Below are 15,611 nucleotides of genomic sequence, written 5' to 3'. Positions count from 1 at the left end.
ATCTCAAACGTCTCCAGATGTAAATATATTATTAGTCTATCATTCATTGGAACAAGAATTTGAATATAATAGTTAGAATATAATTTGGCACGGAGGTGGTTTTATTTTGCTCCGTAAGTCTTCTGAGAAAAGAAAAAACTACATATATTTTTTTCATTTACATTGTGGGACATAAAATACTGTAAAAACAGGAAATCGGCTCCAAGTGATTTTAATTTAAGAAATCTGTTCCCAAGTATTCCCATGCATAATAGAGAGACACGTGATCATAAACAAACGTAAGCAAGGTTTGAAGTGATTGTTTTAGTCTAACATTATATCTCTTTGGGCTTCTTGCGGTCAATTTGCAGTCTACAAATTATTTGTAATTATGTTCCAGCCCCCCGACCATCTGCTCAACAAAAGAATCGGCGGCTGAATCTAGTTGATTATCCTTGGAATAGAAGATGTCAGATATGTGTAGAAGATTTGTAGATGTCAGAGATGTGCAGAAGATTTGTACGTCACCTACTGTACCTTAGGCGACGATGTGTTATAGATTTCAATGATCGTAAATTTCTTAATTAGTGGTGGAACACAATTTGAGAGTGTGCTATTCTCACTGGTTTTCTTATCATTCAGACAAAAATCAGCACATAATGTTGGGGTACATACAGTGATGGGCTACTGCATTGATAGTAAATGAAAAGGCTGTTGTGCTTGCATGCCCCATGTGAGTGACTGTGCTTCCCATTCATGGCTCCTACTGTTTAAAAACAAGTGCTGTTTCCTGGAACTCCAAGGGTGACTCGGTCCCACTGAGTAGCCTACACCTGAGAGAAGATCTGTTTTGACAACTTACCTTGGAGGACACTGGCTTAACATAGGTCAAGAGTACTGTGCCTGTATTCATAAAGCATCTCACAATAGGAGTGCTGATGCAGGATCAGGTTGCCCCTCTTATTCATTATGATTCAAAAGGCAAAACCTAGATTAGCACTCCTACATTGAGATGCATTTTGAATACGGGTCAAGAAACATCAGTCTATCAATACAAATGTATCAGCGCAGAAAAATAAGTGTAGAATCCAATGTCAATTTTAAGACAAAATACAAATGGACATGAATGAGAAGGAGGATGTAACCCTTTCTACCCTGCTCTGTGATCCTAGTGATTAATATAGTAAGATGTAGGCCTATTAGGGCGGCCTACACTTTCTGCCTGCAGAAATTCTCCCCCTAAAGGCAAAATGACAGCTTCAATAAAGAATTGATGAGAAAGAATGCAGCTAGGCCCACAGGTTCTGCTGCCAATGCTGAGGGACCAGGGAGGGAGGATAGCACAGTTGGCATGAAGTGAACCAGATGGAGTGAAACAAGTGCATATTTCACACCCACATATAACATCACTGTTCAGCCATGCTAAATTTTGCCTGCAATCACTACAGATAAAATACTTCATTTGAAACAAAGATGAATTACAGAATACAAATACTCTCTGTAAAAGTAATTTGATGTAAAAGACAAATTACCCAGTTCAGTTCTATAGCAATTATCCAGTTGTTCCCATACTGTGCAAATAAATGCACAAAAGTGCATTTTCAAAGTGCTAAAACGGGTGTCTATACTGGCGTCACTTTTTAAAGTAAAATACTGATTTAATAAACCAGGCCAGACACTCAAGCCGAGTTCTCACCCGAAGTTCTGCCGATTGGTTGCCGTGGCATTTGCGGAGGATAAAGGAGGGAGCCACATCTCCCACTATGGATGTCAGAGACATTGTCCTGGCAACCAATCACAGCAGGTGATCCTGACTAGCCAAAAATGACTTGCCAACTTAGTGTCTTGGATTCTGCTCTTGTGAAATCAATCCAGACACTTTACACATTGCTAAACCATGTTTTTTATAGAGCAGACTAATGTCATACATCAATAAATAACACCTAATAATAAGCAGACAAGGAGAAACCAAAGATGGTATGATACACTTCCTTTGAAGAGATGTGCTCAGGGATACAGATTTATTATGGACATGAAACATTTAGCTCTTAGATCAATAATCTATTACACAAAAAAAAACAATCTTTTGCCCAAGGACAGTCCTCTAATTGCAAGGCTGATGAGACCACATAGTTTGGAGGGTAATTCCTATGTCTTTAGGTATGAGTCTGTCAGAGGTTGGTCCTTATAGGCTAAGGGAACCACTTGACTTTGACCCTCTGTTGTGTCAAGAGCTGTCATCAACTGATGGAAGACATTGTAGTGCTTGGGGTGACGTCCTTTAGCTGCTGCTGAAGGATTGGAGGCCAGGAGCCTGAGGCTGCGCCGCTGCAGAGAAGTCACAGGGTCTCCGGTTCTCAGTGTAGCCGTAGAGTTTCCTCAGGGCCACGCGCGCCGCCTCCTCCTCCGCAGCCAGAACGGTCTCCCCTGGAGCCTCGGCAAGGAGCTTCTTATCACTGAGGACACATACTCACTCAGTAACATGATCAACAAACAAATAAGTACCGGCAGAACACACATACTCCATAAGTAATGCAAAGAGTTTGTCCTGACCAGAAAAAAACACTTTCAGTCCTGGGACACAGCGTATTCCTGGTCAGGAAAATCTCCTGGCTTTATCAGGAGGTGTACTGATGGGAGTGACCAGCGAGGCATACCTGTACAGCCCTACAAAGTAGAGTGGGAGCACAGTGCCGGCGCCGGCCGACCTGGTGAGGCGAGGCTCTGGGAGGGCCCTGTTCCTTTTGGACAACTCCTCCACCAGCAGCCCCATTGGGTTTACCACCGACCACATCTCAAACAGGTCTTTCCCTACCAGCTGAGTGACCAGGAAATCCTGAAAGGAGAGAAGAGGGCATGGGAGGTGTGATCATCTTCAGCTACACAAACAAACTAATGTAAATTTGAGATGATTAATCATAACTGTTGAGATGGGTGTTGAAAGTTGTAAGAATCTTCTTACCCGAAGGAAAAATCCTGCTCTCTCAGCTCCACTGCTCTCATGGAGTGCTCCGATCACAGCGAGGAACGTACTGTGCAATACTTCATCAGGGACCGGGAATTGAGCGCTCATAGTTAGGTCCTCAATGGCGAGGTTCTGCGCCACAAGGCACACGACTGGATGACTGGTCAGGTGCGCGACAATGGCGACCACTCCCATGCTGGGCAGGCTAGGGAAGCTAGCCCTGCACCAGTCAGACAAGAAGCTCTTGGTGAACACCAAACCCTGTCTGTGCAGCTGAATGTTGTCCCCCAGGACCAGAGCGGCCATTTCAGAGTCCACACCGAGTGCCTGCCTCCTCTCTTGCTCTGACTGAATGTAACAGGGGTTCACAAAGGCTGTCTTCAGGAGCTCCGGGGAGAAACTTTCTTTAAGGCGGCTGCTGAATGCCTGGACTTCTGCATGGTAGTCCCAGTTAGGTTTTTGAGCACTAGGAGACAGAACATAGGGAAATTCATAACGAAGATCACGGTACATGCAATCAGTATGTAGCTAAGATACTGACAGGTGTATAAACTTGAGCACACAGCCATACAATCTCTACAGACAAACATTGGCAGTAAAATGGCCTTACTAAAGAGCTCACAGACTTTCAATGCCTCGGTCAAATGTAAGTGCTGTTATTGTGAAGTGGCAATTACTAGGAGCAACAACGGCTCAGCCGCAAAGTGGTAGGCCACACAGCTCACAGAACGGGACCGGCGAGTGCTGAAGCGCGTAAAAATCTTCTGTCCTCGGTTTCAACACTCACTACTGAGTTCCAAACTGCCTCTGGAAGCAACGTCAGCACAAGAACAGTTTGCCTGGAGCTTCATGAAATGGGTTTCCATGGCCAAGCAGCCGCACACAAGCCTAAGTTCACCATGCACAATGCAAAGCGTTGGTTGGAGTGGTGCAAAGTTCGCCGCCATTGGACTCTGGAGCAGCGGAAACGTGTTCCCTGGAGTGATGAATCACGCTGCACCTTTGTTTATTTTTTACTTTATTTAACTAGGCAAGTCATATCAATGGCCATGATTTTGGAATAAAATGTTCGACGAGCAGGTGTCCATATACTTTTGTTCATGTAGTGTAGTCTGTTCTATATTGGCTAGCCAGCTAATTTCCGTATTTATTGTCAATTGCTCCAGATTCTATAGCCCATGTCCAATCGATTATCAAATTGATCCTATTAAGATAACTGACTTACATAGTAAAATAAAAATTAAGAACTCAAGAACAAATTGTTATTTACAATAACGGCCTACCATTAGGCCTCCTGCGGGGACGTATTGCATTGCATTAGATAATGAACAGGTGCACTGGATTTTACACAAAATGGTTGAATTCTGCATCCTATTTATGCCAACTTTCTTATCAAGCTAACCATGAACACCAATGGCCTTGACCCCTATGATGCCAAGATAACGTTACCTTACTAAGCTAGCATTTTACATACCGTGGCTTAGGTGGTGGAGGCCCTTCTATCTTCAACTTTCTTTCCATCAAAAGAGTATATGCTTTCATCCATCGCTTCTTCTCTCGGGTATGTGTAAGGAGTACATTTCTAGAAACATGTTGATAGTGAATTCCAAATGTTAGCACACCACGATTTACAATGTATCCAGACGCCATGACAGTTTTCGGATGGTGTGTGACTATGAAAACCTTCCGGAAAGCAACCATAAAGCGTCAAATTAGTTCCAGATTATAAACGGTTCCATTTTACGTTGTAATAACAATATACTTAATACTAATTAACAATGTTAGGCAGGGAGTAATGACCTACATTTAGTTCAACTAGTAATTTCATTAGATTTAGCAGTAGCTTGGTTTTTATAGGCTAAATCACTGTATTTAATAGGCTAATTTACACATTCTGTTTACATCTGATCACAGGGTGATCTGTTCATGCAATTTTTAGTCTATGACATTTCAGATTTAGATGGGAGAATCGTTCATGAAGTAGTTTGCTATATTTTTCTTACGGGTAACTTTAGTGTAGTTTAACTTCTTTCAGTGTGAAGTAATTGGTCAACTATATTTTCAGAGTAGCTTCCCCAACACTGCTAATTAATACTGGTAACAACTAATATAACTAAACTCAAACATCCAAATGAGCTATTTTGTCATTTATTCCAATAAAATTGCATGACTCTCAGCATAATATGCTGGTACATTACAACTGAAAACTACAACCAATTTGATAACATTGTACTTCAGCCAAAAAGTTATTGGTAAAAAAAAAAAAGAAGGTAGTAACTGAAGATAAAATATGAGAAAAAGCATATCATGCTTATGGCTTGGTGGATATGGGCCATACACAATGAATAAATAATAATAACATAATGAATGGTGTAATAGCAACAGTGTGACTTTATATTTCCTTGCAGTACTATACATCAATTAAAACCATGAGTCAATTTTACATTATGTATTATCTTACAATATATCAGCAGTGCTTCACAATATATATTTATTTTTAAATCTTTTCACATCATTCCAATTCCCAATAAATATTTAACCCATTTTGATGCGTCTCCACCGTGGCTTATGATTTCATTTTCTTTAGACCTTATCTGTTGGAAATACCTCAGGAGCAATGATAACAACTGAGTAACATGAAGAAATATTTACAGCCGAGTCATTCTTTGATTCTTAAGCAAAAAAAAAATATAGCATTGTAAAAAATAATTACAAGTACATGTATACAATAAAATGAAATCAAACATCCCATTGCCCAAGAGCAAGGCTGTCCAGCACTGTGGCTAAATGCAGAGAGTACATTTTTCTACCATTTGAAACATAGAAGAGGAGGGGAGAGGCTATGTTCTCCACTCTCTGTCAGTGGTTCCGAGGAAAGGATTCTAGCGGCGGAACCAAACCCAGCTGTTGATAAGCCAGAAGGCTACGGTGACGGAGTACATGATCATCTCACGTTTGGCCCTCTCCTTGTTCTCCTCTTCTATGAGCTGGAGCCTCCGGTTCAGCTTGATGATCTAAAGGCACACCAATGACAATCACATCAACACCACCAACCAATATAGCCAAAACAAAAACCGCTAAATGATATACCTTCCGTAGTACAGTCAAGACGTATTAGGAGCAGACCTGACGTCGAAGCGTTGCTGCATCTACGACAGCCATGTCATCAGGAGCCATGGAAACATCCAGAGTAGTGTCTAGAGTGGCCAGGTTAAGCCTTGGGTGAAGAGAAATAGACCAAACACATCCTGGTTAACCATTTCTATCATGGATCATGCAAGATTATATTTCTGATCATTGATCATAATATGACATTGAAGTTCTCAGCTTAATGATCAATGATTGAACTATTGTCAATGTATTTCTATTATAAATAAAATCACAATACATTGACAATAGTTCAATAGACCGGCATTACTCATTGCCCAACTATCTTTTCAACTAATATTGGAAACTTGAAAAATTGACAGCAATGACACTCATCCTCTGACAATAACTACAGCCTATATCAGGGGTATTCAACTCTGACCCTACAAGGTCCGGAGCCTGCTGGTTCTGTTCCACCTGATCATTATCTGTACACACCTGATGTTCCATGTCTAAGTAAGTTCCTGATTAGGGGGCACAATGAAAAAAAAAAAATGGCGTGGAACTGGCTTTCTGAAGAGGTAGCCTAGTGGTTAGAGCATTGGGCCAGTAACCGAAAGGTTGCTAGATCGAATCCCCGAGATAACAAGGTAAAAATATGTCGTTCTGCTTCTGAACAAGGAAATTAACCCACTGTTCTTAGACCGTCATTGTAAATAAGAATTTGTTCTTAACTGACTTGCTGTTAAATAAATGTTAAAAATAACAAATAAAAAAGGGTCCAGAGTTGAGTATGAGGGGCCTATATTATGAAAGGAAAGAGAGAGAGGAGGAAAAGGGAAGAAAGAGAGGAGTGAAGTCTACGTGCCAGGTGGAGTTACCTGGATTCATGCAGGTGGTTAGAGGTCGAAGCAGACCCCCCTCGCAGTGACGGCTTGCTGAAGAGGGCAGAAACAGGGAAGGGAGAGAGGAAGCAATAGAAAGAGATGGAGCAGCACACCAAAGTACAGTCTCACACATACAATCCCAAAGTCTCTCACATTCACTCAGGTCTCATGACTTCGATCATGCAGTGTAAAACAGACCTCTGTAAGACTGCCAATATATTAATCTCCAAAACACCAACTTCTCCTCAGAGTAGACGTCACTATATAGGCTGGCTGTTGACAATGCTTGATAATGGCCTTACAACACATGGATAGAGCAAGAAGAGGACTAATTTAAAACGGACTGTTTTCAATGAAAATATGACTGAGATCTACACACTACTCTCCTATCACAGCTCGATAACAGCACATCAAGCAAAGTCAATCTTGATTTGCAATGATAAATATACATCATGACATATTAATAGTGTTACTGAATGTTAGAAATTACCAGGTGTTTCCTACCCATTGCCCCAAAATAAATTATCAAAATATGGTCAAGAAGAAATCATTTTGTTCATCGAGCAAATATCCAAATTAAATTATCGTCGATTTTTTAAATTGTCCAAATAGCCGAGATTTGATGACCCTGTCCACACGAAAGAAACAACAGCAGGGACTTCATTGCCTCAGAGAGAATGAATACAATTGCACTGTGTTGAATTTTGGGGTTAATCTCTGCATGGTGAGCAGAGTGGGAGAGGTCAGCCTAGAGATGACCTTAAGAGGGGTCATGGGATCACCTGCGGTGGTTCTCGTCCAGAACCTCCAAGACCTGCTGGTAGGCCCGGCGCGTGGTGGACTGGATGAAAGAGAGAACGCCGCTAGCGCTGTACAGGTTCTGTTCGTCCTCGGCCATGGCGAGAGGGGGGAAGACGCGGAGAGGGGCTGGGGGGAACGGGGTCACACTGCCCCCACCAACATGAGTGGCCAAGCCAGAGAAAACAGAGCAGAGAGAGCGAGAGAGTGAATAAGAGGGAGGAGAGAAAGACCATCTGCACTTTACTCACTGAGCAGAGATAAGTGACCAAAGAGTAACAGATGGTACTGATGGTGTGATGCCAAACAGATCATACTAGTGCACCATTGAACTATACCTAACCCTCTACCAGGAAGGGAGATGCAGAAACAAAAGCATGGAAAGGTCCTAATTAAAGGTCCCAATGAATCATCCCCCACAAAGCTGCTCTGAACAAAAGAGGATCCCCAAGGACTTTATATAGTGAAATAAGCTTTGAACAAATTAAATGGCTCTATGCCAAGTTTACTGTAAGGTGCCTCTCCCTGGTACAGTATAATATATTAATATGTTAATAGTGAAGAGAATTAAGAGCAAGTTTTAGTACCACGCTCAGGACAGGAGGAAACTACACTACCTTCACAGTGACACAGCATTGCAACAGCACTGGGTGCAGACCCAAAGACAGGTTCCAACCAAACAGGCTACAGAGTGAGCAACAACACCGTTGAGATACAGACACCCAACTACAGCCTTTATCACAACAAACAGAGAGTGAGAGATGGACAAACAGGTCAGCAGACAGGGGAAAACCACTGGACAGATGGGAGGATAAGGACAGGCTTCCAGAAGAGGAGAGGGGTGTGGTGGTGGATTGTGCATGGCCTACTGGGGTGTGGACCACAGTTGATAGGCTACTTACGTTGAATCGTTTCTGGCAATCTGGCCATTGTGACGGACAGTGGTGTTCTCGCTGGCTGAACGTTCCCGCCGCAACCGCCCTTGCAAACGCACCTATGAGAAGGGGAGAACAGTTAAATACTAATATCCTCTTCCTGTAAAATACTGACTTTGCCTTCACATTCAAATAAACTCCACATTCAGTGTAGAGGATGTGGTTCTGTGAACTAAGATCACAAGACAAATGGACATGACAGAGATCTGAACATTTGTGTAAGCTCAAATAACTAATGTCTAAGCTTTAGCTCAAAGAGCTAGCACAGTCTTGAGTTGCTTGGGTGACCAGGGTTTGATACCGCTTGTTCACACATGCCTGCCCTGGTCCATCACATCAACCCATCAGTACTTTCTCTGTTCATCTCTAGACTTTCCAGCCTCCACTACCTCCTCACTGGGCTGGGCTGGGGCTGCACTGCGCTCCATTTCCATGAAGTCCAGTGGCCGCTCGTTGAGGGTGAGGACCCGAGGAGGGGTCTTCAGGGACAGGCTCTCTAGCGGGGTGGACTGGATCAAGTCCAGGTCTCTGGGCCTGGGGAACTGAGAGTCCTCACTGTCTCCTGAGAAGAGCAGTCAGGAGGGGTGTCACATAAGGGCCAATAAAGGGTTATGTTTATTAAGACTTGAAACCTAAAACAGTTTGCAATGGAAAATGAAACTCGTGTCTGGAAGAACATCATCGATTTTGAGCCTAATGAACATGGTCCACGAGTATCAACACTACAGAGACCCTGTGGAGGACCAATGTGGCTACCTGACATTACGATCCTCTCTGGGACCTGCATCATGACGTTGTGCAGGTCATGTGAGACTGCCTCGGGGTTGTCATGACCATAGGGGCCAATTTTGAGCATCTCTGGAATCCTCATGCGCTGGCTGATGCCCTCTGTGTACTCCAGCTCGTAGTGGATGCGGTTCATCTCCGCCATCTCTGCAGTGGGAGAGGGGAATGCTGCTCCGTTCATTTGGCTGAAAAATATTTTTAAAAGCGTCATTTACTTTCAATATCAGCAAACCCAACTAACTGGTTACACAACATAGTTTGGAATTCCCCTTCACAACAATAATACAACGACATGCAAGTTTCAGTTTATGTATTAAGAGAAGAGGCGCTAAAATAAAATGCTTTATCCATGTAGCCACATATAGGCTTATTTTTTAACTAACTATACCCCAGGAAACATTGATGGTGATGGTCTTCGTCGTTGGATTAAAATACAACGAATGTTCGCGATGCTATCATGTGATAAGGATAAAAGGAGCATCTGAATCAATGGCCTGAATGTATCTCCACTCTCCAAATGAGGACCACTTACTAATAGCTAGTATTTTCACCAATGAAACCAAAATAGACCTTGGATGGCTGGAATATCAGCAAAAAATAGCTGTCTAGGTATCAAGCTGGCTAGCTAGCTAAATTAGCTATCTAGATATGTTGGTGCGCTTAGTGTCTGTAATGTTTACCCATATAAAGCCCCATAAATGCAATTCCAAATAGTATTTAGCGAGTAGCAAGCTAACTACTGACTGCGGCCTGACCAGATACTTTGAAATGTCGGTATGACAGGCAGTTATCTAGCACGCTAGCTCAATTTCTAGCTGGTAGTGGTAGCTACCTAGCTGGCCTTACCCTTTGGTTTGTTCTTCTCCCATCAATTAAATATACGTGCAAAAATGGATATGGTCCAGCTGAAGATTCAAGAGTGCATTACAAATGATGTAGCATCCTTATATGTTGATTCCAGGAAGCTGAAAGGGACAACAATGTACACTGCAGCCCTGAACGAATGTAATGGATGTGGACCGAAACCGGAAGTTGTTTTACGTCACATGAAAATGATTGTTCTTGGTACAATAAAATACCTGTTATAATATCTGTTGTAATGATTTCTGCAGTGTTGGAAAAAGTACCCAATTGTCATATTTGGGTAAAAGTAAAGATACACTACATGGCCAAAAGTATGTGGACACATGCTCATCGAACATCTCATTTCAAAATAATGGGCATTAATATGGAGTTGGTCCCCCTTTGCAGCTATAACAGCCTCAACGGATCTGGGAAGTCTTTCCACTAGACGTTGGAATATTGCTGCAGGGACTTGCTTCCACTCAGCCACAAGAGCATTAGTGAGGTTGGGCACTGATGCTGGGCTATTAGGCCTGGCTTGCAGTCCGAGTTCCCATTCATCCCAAATGTGTTCCATGGGGTTGAGGTCAGGTCTCTGTGCAAGCCAGTCAATTTCTTCCATACCGATCTGTATGGACCTCGCTTTGTGCATGGGGCATTGTCACGCTGAAACAGGAAAGGGCTTTCCCCAAACTGTTGTCACAAAGCTGGAAGCCCAGAATCGTCTACAATGTCATTTTATGCTGTAGCATTAAGATTTCCCTTCTTTGGAACTTATGGGCCTAGCCCGAACCATGAAAAACAGCCCCAAACCATTATTCCTCCTCCACCTAACTTTACAGTTGGCACTATGCATTGGGGCAGGTAGCGTTCTCCTGGCATTTGCCAAACCCAGATCGTCAGTCGGACTGCCAGATGGCGAAGCGTGATTCATCACTCAGAGAACCTGTTTCCACTGTTTCAGAGTCCAATGGCAACGAGCGTTACACCACCCCAGCAGACGCTTGGTATTGAGCATTGTGATCGTAGGCTTGTGTGCAGCTGCTCAGCCATGGAAACCCATTTCATGACGCGCCCGACGAACAGTTCTTGTGCTGACGTTGCTTCCAGAGGAAAGACGATTTGTACGTGCTTTGCGCTTCAGCACTCAGTGGTTCTGTTCTGTGAGCTTATGTGGCCTACCACTTTGCAGACTGAGCTGTTGTTGCTCCTAGAAGTTTCCACTTCACAATAACAGCACTTACAGTTGAAAGTCACTGAGCTATTCAGTACAGGCCATTCTACTGCTAATGTTTGCCTATGGAGATTGCATGACTGTTCGATTTTATGCACCTGTCAGCAACGGGTGTGGCTGAAATAGCCGAATCCACTCATTTGAAGGGAGTCCACATGACCCCGTAAAATACTACTTGAGTAAAAGTCTAAAAGTCTATGGTTTTACTTTAAGTATCAAAAGTAAATGTAATTGCTAAAATATACTAAAGTATCAAAATTAAAAGTATAAATTATTTCAAATTCCTTATATTAAGCAAACCAGACGGCATCAAATTCTTGCTTTTTTAATTTGAATTTATTTGAATTTATTTCACAAGGTAGGCAAGTTGAGAACAAGTTCTCATTTACAATTGCGACCTGGCCAAGATATAGCAAAGCAGTTCGACACATATAACAACACAGAGTTACACATGGAGTAAAACAAACATACAGTCAATAATACAGTAGAAAAATAAGTCTATATACAATGTGAGCAAATGAGGTGAGCTAAGGGAGGTAAAGGCAAAAAAAGGCCATGGTGGAAAAGTAAATACAATATAGCAAGTAAAACACTGGAATGGTAGATTTGCAGTGGAATAATGTGCAAAGTGGAGATAGAAATAATGGGGTGCAAAGGAGCAAAATAAATAAATACAGTAGGGGCAGAGGTAGTTGTTTGGGCTAAATCATAGATGGGCTATGTACAGGTGCAGTAATCTGTGAGCTGCTCTGACAGCTGGTGCTTAAAGCTAGTGAGGGAGATAAGTGTTTCCACTTTCAGAGATTTTTGTAGTTCGTTCCAGTCATTGGCATTAGAGAACTGGAAGGAGAGGCGGCCAAAGAATTGGTTTGGCGATGACCAGAGAGATATACCTGCTGGAGCGCATGCTACAGGTGGGTGCTGCTATGGTGACCAGAGAGCTGAGATAAGGGGGGACTTTACCTAGCAGGGTCTTGTAGATGACCTGGAGCCAGTGGGTTTGGCGACGAGTATGAAGCGAGGGCCAGCCAACGAGAGCGTACAGGTCGCAGTGGTGGGTAGTATATGTGGCTTTGTTGAGAAAACGGATGGCACTGTGATAGACTGCATCCAATTTATTGAGTAGGGTATTGAAGGCTATTTTGTAAATGACATCGCCCAAGTCGAGGATCGGTAGGATGGTCAGTTTTACAAGGGTATGTTTGGCAGCATGAGTGAAGGATGCTTTGTTGTGAAATAGGAAGCCAATTCTAGATTTAACTTTGGATTGGAGATGTTTGATGTGAGTCTGGAAGGAGAGTTTACAGTCTAACCAGACACCTAGGTATTTATAGTTGTCCACATATTCTAAGTCTGAACCGTCCAGAGTAGTGATGTTGGACGGGCGGGCAGGTGCAGGCAGCGATCTGTTGAAGAGCATGCATTTAGTTTTACTTGTATTGAAGAGAAATTGGAGGCCACGGAAGGAGAGTTGTATGGCATTGAAGCTCATCTGGAAGGTTGCTAACACAGTGTCCAAAGAAGGGCCAGAAGTATACAGAATGGTGTTGTCTGCGTAGAGGTGGATCAGAGACTCACCAGCAGCAAGAGCGACATCATTGATGTATACAGAGAAGAGAGTCGGTCCAAGAATTGAACCTTGTGGCACCCCCATAGAGACTGCCAGAGGCCTGGACAACAGGCCCTCCGATTTGACACACTGAACTCTATCAGAGAAGTAGTTGGTGAACCAGGCCAGGCAATCATTTGAGAAACCAAGGCTATCGAGTCTGCCGATGAGGATGTGGGGATTGACAGAGTCGAAAGCCTTGGCCAGGTCAATGAATACGGCTACACAGTATTGTTTCTTATCGATGGCGGTTAAGATATCATTTAGGACCTTGAGCGTGGCTGAGGTGCACCCGGAGAAGGTATGGTGGGATTCGAAATGGTCGGTAATCTGTATATTGACTTGGCTTTCGAAGACCTTAGAAAGGCAGGGTAGGATAGATATAGGTCTGTAGCAGTTTGGGTCAAGAGTGTCCCCCCCTTTGAAGAGGGGGATGACCGCAGCTGCTTTCCAATCTTTGGGAATCTCAGACAACACAAAAGAGAGGTTAAACAGGCTAGTAATAGGGGTTGCAACAATTTCGGCAGATCATTTTAGAAAGAAATTTGATTTGCTGATTTGTAGGGGTCCAGATTTTGCAGCTCTTTCAGAACATCAGCTGACTGGATTTGGGAGAAGGAGAAATGGGGAAGGCTTGGGCGAGTTGCTGTGGGGGGTGCAGTGCTGTTGACCGGGGTAGGGGTAGCCAGGTGGAAAGCATGGCCAGCCGTAGAAAAATGCTTATTGTTATTCTCAATTATAGTGGATTTATCAGTGGTGACAGTGTTTCCTATCCTCAGTGCAGTGGGCAGCTGGGTGGAGGTGTTCTTATTCTCCATGGACTTTACAGTGTCCCAGAACTTTTTTGAGTTTGTGTTGCAGGAAGTAAATTTCTGCTTGAAAAAGCTAGCCTTGGCTTTTCTAACTGCCTGTGTATATTGGTTTCTAGCTTCCCTGAAAAGTTACATATCACAGTTCAATGCTAATGCAGAACGCCAAAGGATGTTTTTGTGTTGGTTAAAGGCAGTTAGGTCTGGAGAGAAACAAGGGCTATATCTGTTCCTGGTTCTAAATGTCTTGAATGGGGCATGCTTATTTAAGATGGTGAGGAAGGCATTTAAAAAAAATAACCAGGCATCCTCTACTGACGGGATGAGATCATTATCCTTCCAGGATACCCCTGCCAGGTCGATTAGAAAGGCCTGCTCGCTGAAGTGTTTCAGGGAGCGTTTGACAGTGATGAGTGGAGGTTGTTTGACGGATAGCCCGGGCACACTCGAACATTCAGACATAATTTACAAACGAAGCATGTGTGTTTAGAGAGTTTGCCAGATGAGAGTCAGTATGGATGACTGTGGATGTTGTCATGTGCATAAATTTGAGTATTTTCCTGTCCTGCTAAGCATTCAAAATGTTTTTGATGTCTGGGGAAATGTATAGAGTAAAAATTACGTTATTTTCTTTAGGAATGTAGTGAAGTAAAAATAAATGTTGTCTCACATGGTAGGTACCTATTAACCATAGGTCAAAACATATTTGAGCTACTTTTTTTATTGTTTGATCATAAGAATGCATCGATTTTCCTAAAATGTTGCCTGGTGTATTATTAACTGATACAAATTATTAAGCCTACTTATTCAGCAGTTGTATCACAATTGTTTGAAGGTTGGAGCAAAAACATGTGCAGAGATTTAGAGGGAAATCCAGAGAGTTAAAGAGAGTGTGGATGCAGAGATGATAGAAGACACTGTGAAAACGCTCTACAAACTGCCGGAGAAGATCCATAAGAAGGGAGGAGGAAATAAAGGGGAATGTGTTGGAGGAGGTAGGGAATGGAGAACGCAAAGGAGGAAATGAAGAAGAGGAAGGAGGAGGTATAGAGGAAGGAGAAGGTGGCAAGGCAGAGACAGGTGGCGGAGAAGGAGAATCGGAGGATGGAGAAGAAGTGGGAGTAGGTAGAGCCGAAAGACAAGGGGCTGGATAGGCAGAGACAGGTGGCGGAGAAGGAGAATCGGAGGATGGAGAAGAAGTGGGAGTAGGTAGAGCCGAAAGACAAGGGGCTGGATAGGCAGAGACAGGTGGCGGAGAAGGAGAATCGGAGGATGGAGAAGAAGTGGGAGTAGGTAGAGCCGAAAGACAAGGGGCTGGATAGGCAGAGACAGGTGGCAGAGAAGGAGAATCGGAGGATGGAGAAGAAGTGGGAGTAGGTAGAGCCGAAAGATAAGGGGCTGGATAGGCAGAAAGAGAAACTTGAGAAGAAGAGCAAGAAACCTGAAATATTGCTGAAAGTTGGAAAGTTGGAAAAGGAGAAAGAGAAATTAGATAGGAAGAATAAGACGGTGGAAAGGTTGAAAGTGGATGTGAATAAGAGAAGGTAGAATATTACAGGAACAGGAGAGATGATGAAAAAAAGACAGAGAATGAGATGTTAATCTTATTCTTCCTCTACAAAATAAAAGTAGATGTGGAAGAGAAGGCAGAGGAGATGCAGAAAGTGAAAGTGGAGTGG

The 15,611-nt window shown here is 43.0% G+C and overlaps 2 protein-coding genes across 5 annotated transcripts; both read right to left on the bottom strand.

The window, feature by feature from the left end:
* Positions 1-1,866: 1,866 nt before the first annotated feature.
* LOC109909535 (39S ribosomal protein L44, mitochondrial-like) lies at positions 1,867-4,770 on the bottom strand. The gene is made up of 4 exons (XM_020508551.2): positions 4,419-4,770; positions 2,942-3,410; positions 2,637-2,815; positions 1,867-2,435 (listed from the first exon to the last, which is right to left on the bottom strand). The coding sequence occupies exons 1-4, from the start codon at positions 4,643-4,645 to the stop codon at positions 2,261-2,263; spliced, it is 1,050 nt and encodes a 349-aa protein (XP_020364140.1). The 5' UTR covers positions 4,646-4,770; the 3' UTR covers positions 1,867-2,260.
* A 306-nt stretch (positions 4,771-5,076) lies between these two features.
* LOC109909040 (mitochondrial fission factor homolog B) lies at positions 5,077-10,485 on the bottom strand. 4 transcript variants are annotated; one of them, XM_020507920.2, is made up of 8 exons: positions 10,284-10,485; positions 9,408-9,622; positions 9,041-9,213; positions 8,619-8,710; positions 7,701-7,865; positions 6,913-6,969; positions 6,071-6,161; positions 5,077-5,958 (listed from the first exon to the last, which is right to left on the bottom strand). In XM_020507920.2, the coding sequence occupies exons 1-8, from the start codon at positions 10,304-10,306 to the stop codon at positions 5,827-5,829; spliced, it is 948 nt and encodes a 315-aa protein (XP_020363509.1). In that variant the 5' UTR covers positions 10,307-10,485; the 3' UTR covers positions 5,077-5,826. The 4 variants fall into 4 exon arrangements, with proteins under 4 accessions (XP_020363509.1, XP_020363511.1, XP_020363510.1 ...); XM_020507921.2 differs by having other exon boundaries at positions 5,311-5,958; positions 6,035-6,161; positions 10,284-10,453; XM_020507922.2 differs by lacking the exon at positions 7,701-7,865 and having other exon boundaries at positions 10,284-10,473.
* Between the last annotated feature and the right edge of the window lie 5,126 nt (positions 10,486-15,611).

The sequence above is a fragment of the Oncorhynchus kisutch genome, linkage group LG18, assembly GCF_002021735.2.
Source record: "Oncorhynchus kisutch isolate 150728-3 linkage group LG18, Okis_V2, whole genome shotgun sequence".
NCBI lineage: Eukaryota > Metazoa > Chordata > Actinopteri > Salmoniformes > Salmonidae > Oncorhynchus > Oncorhynchus kisutch.
The sequence above is the reverse complement of the archived record's forward strand: the minus strand, read 5'-3'. Positions and strand labels throughout refer to the sequence as shown.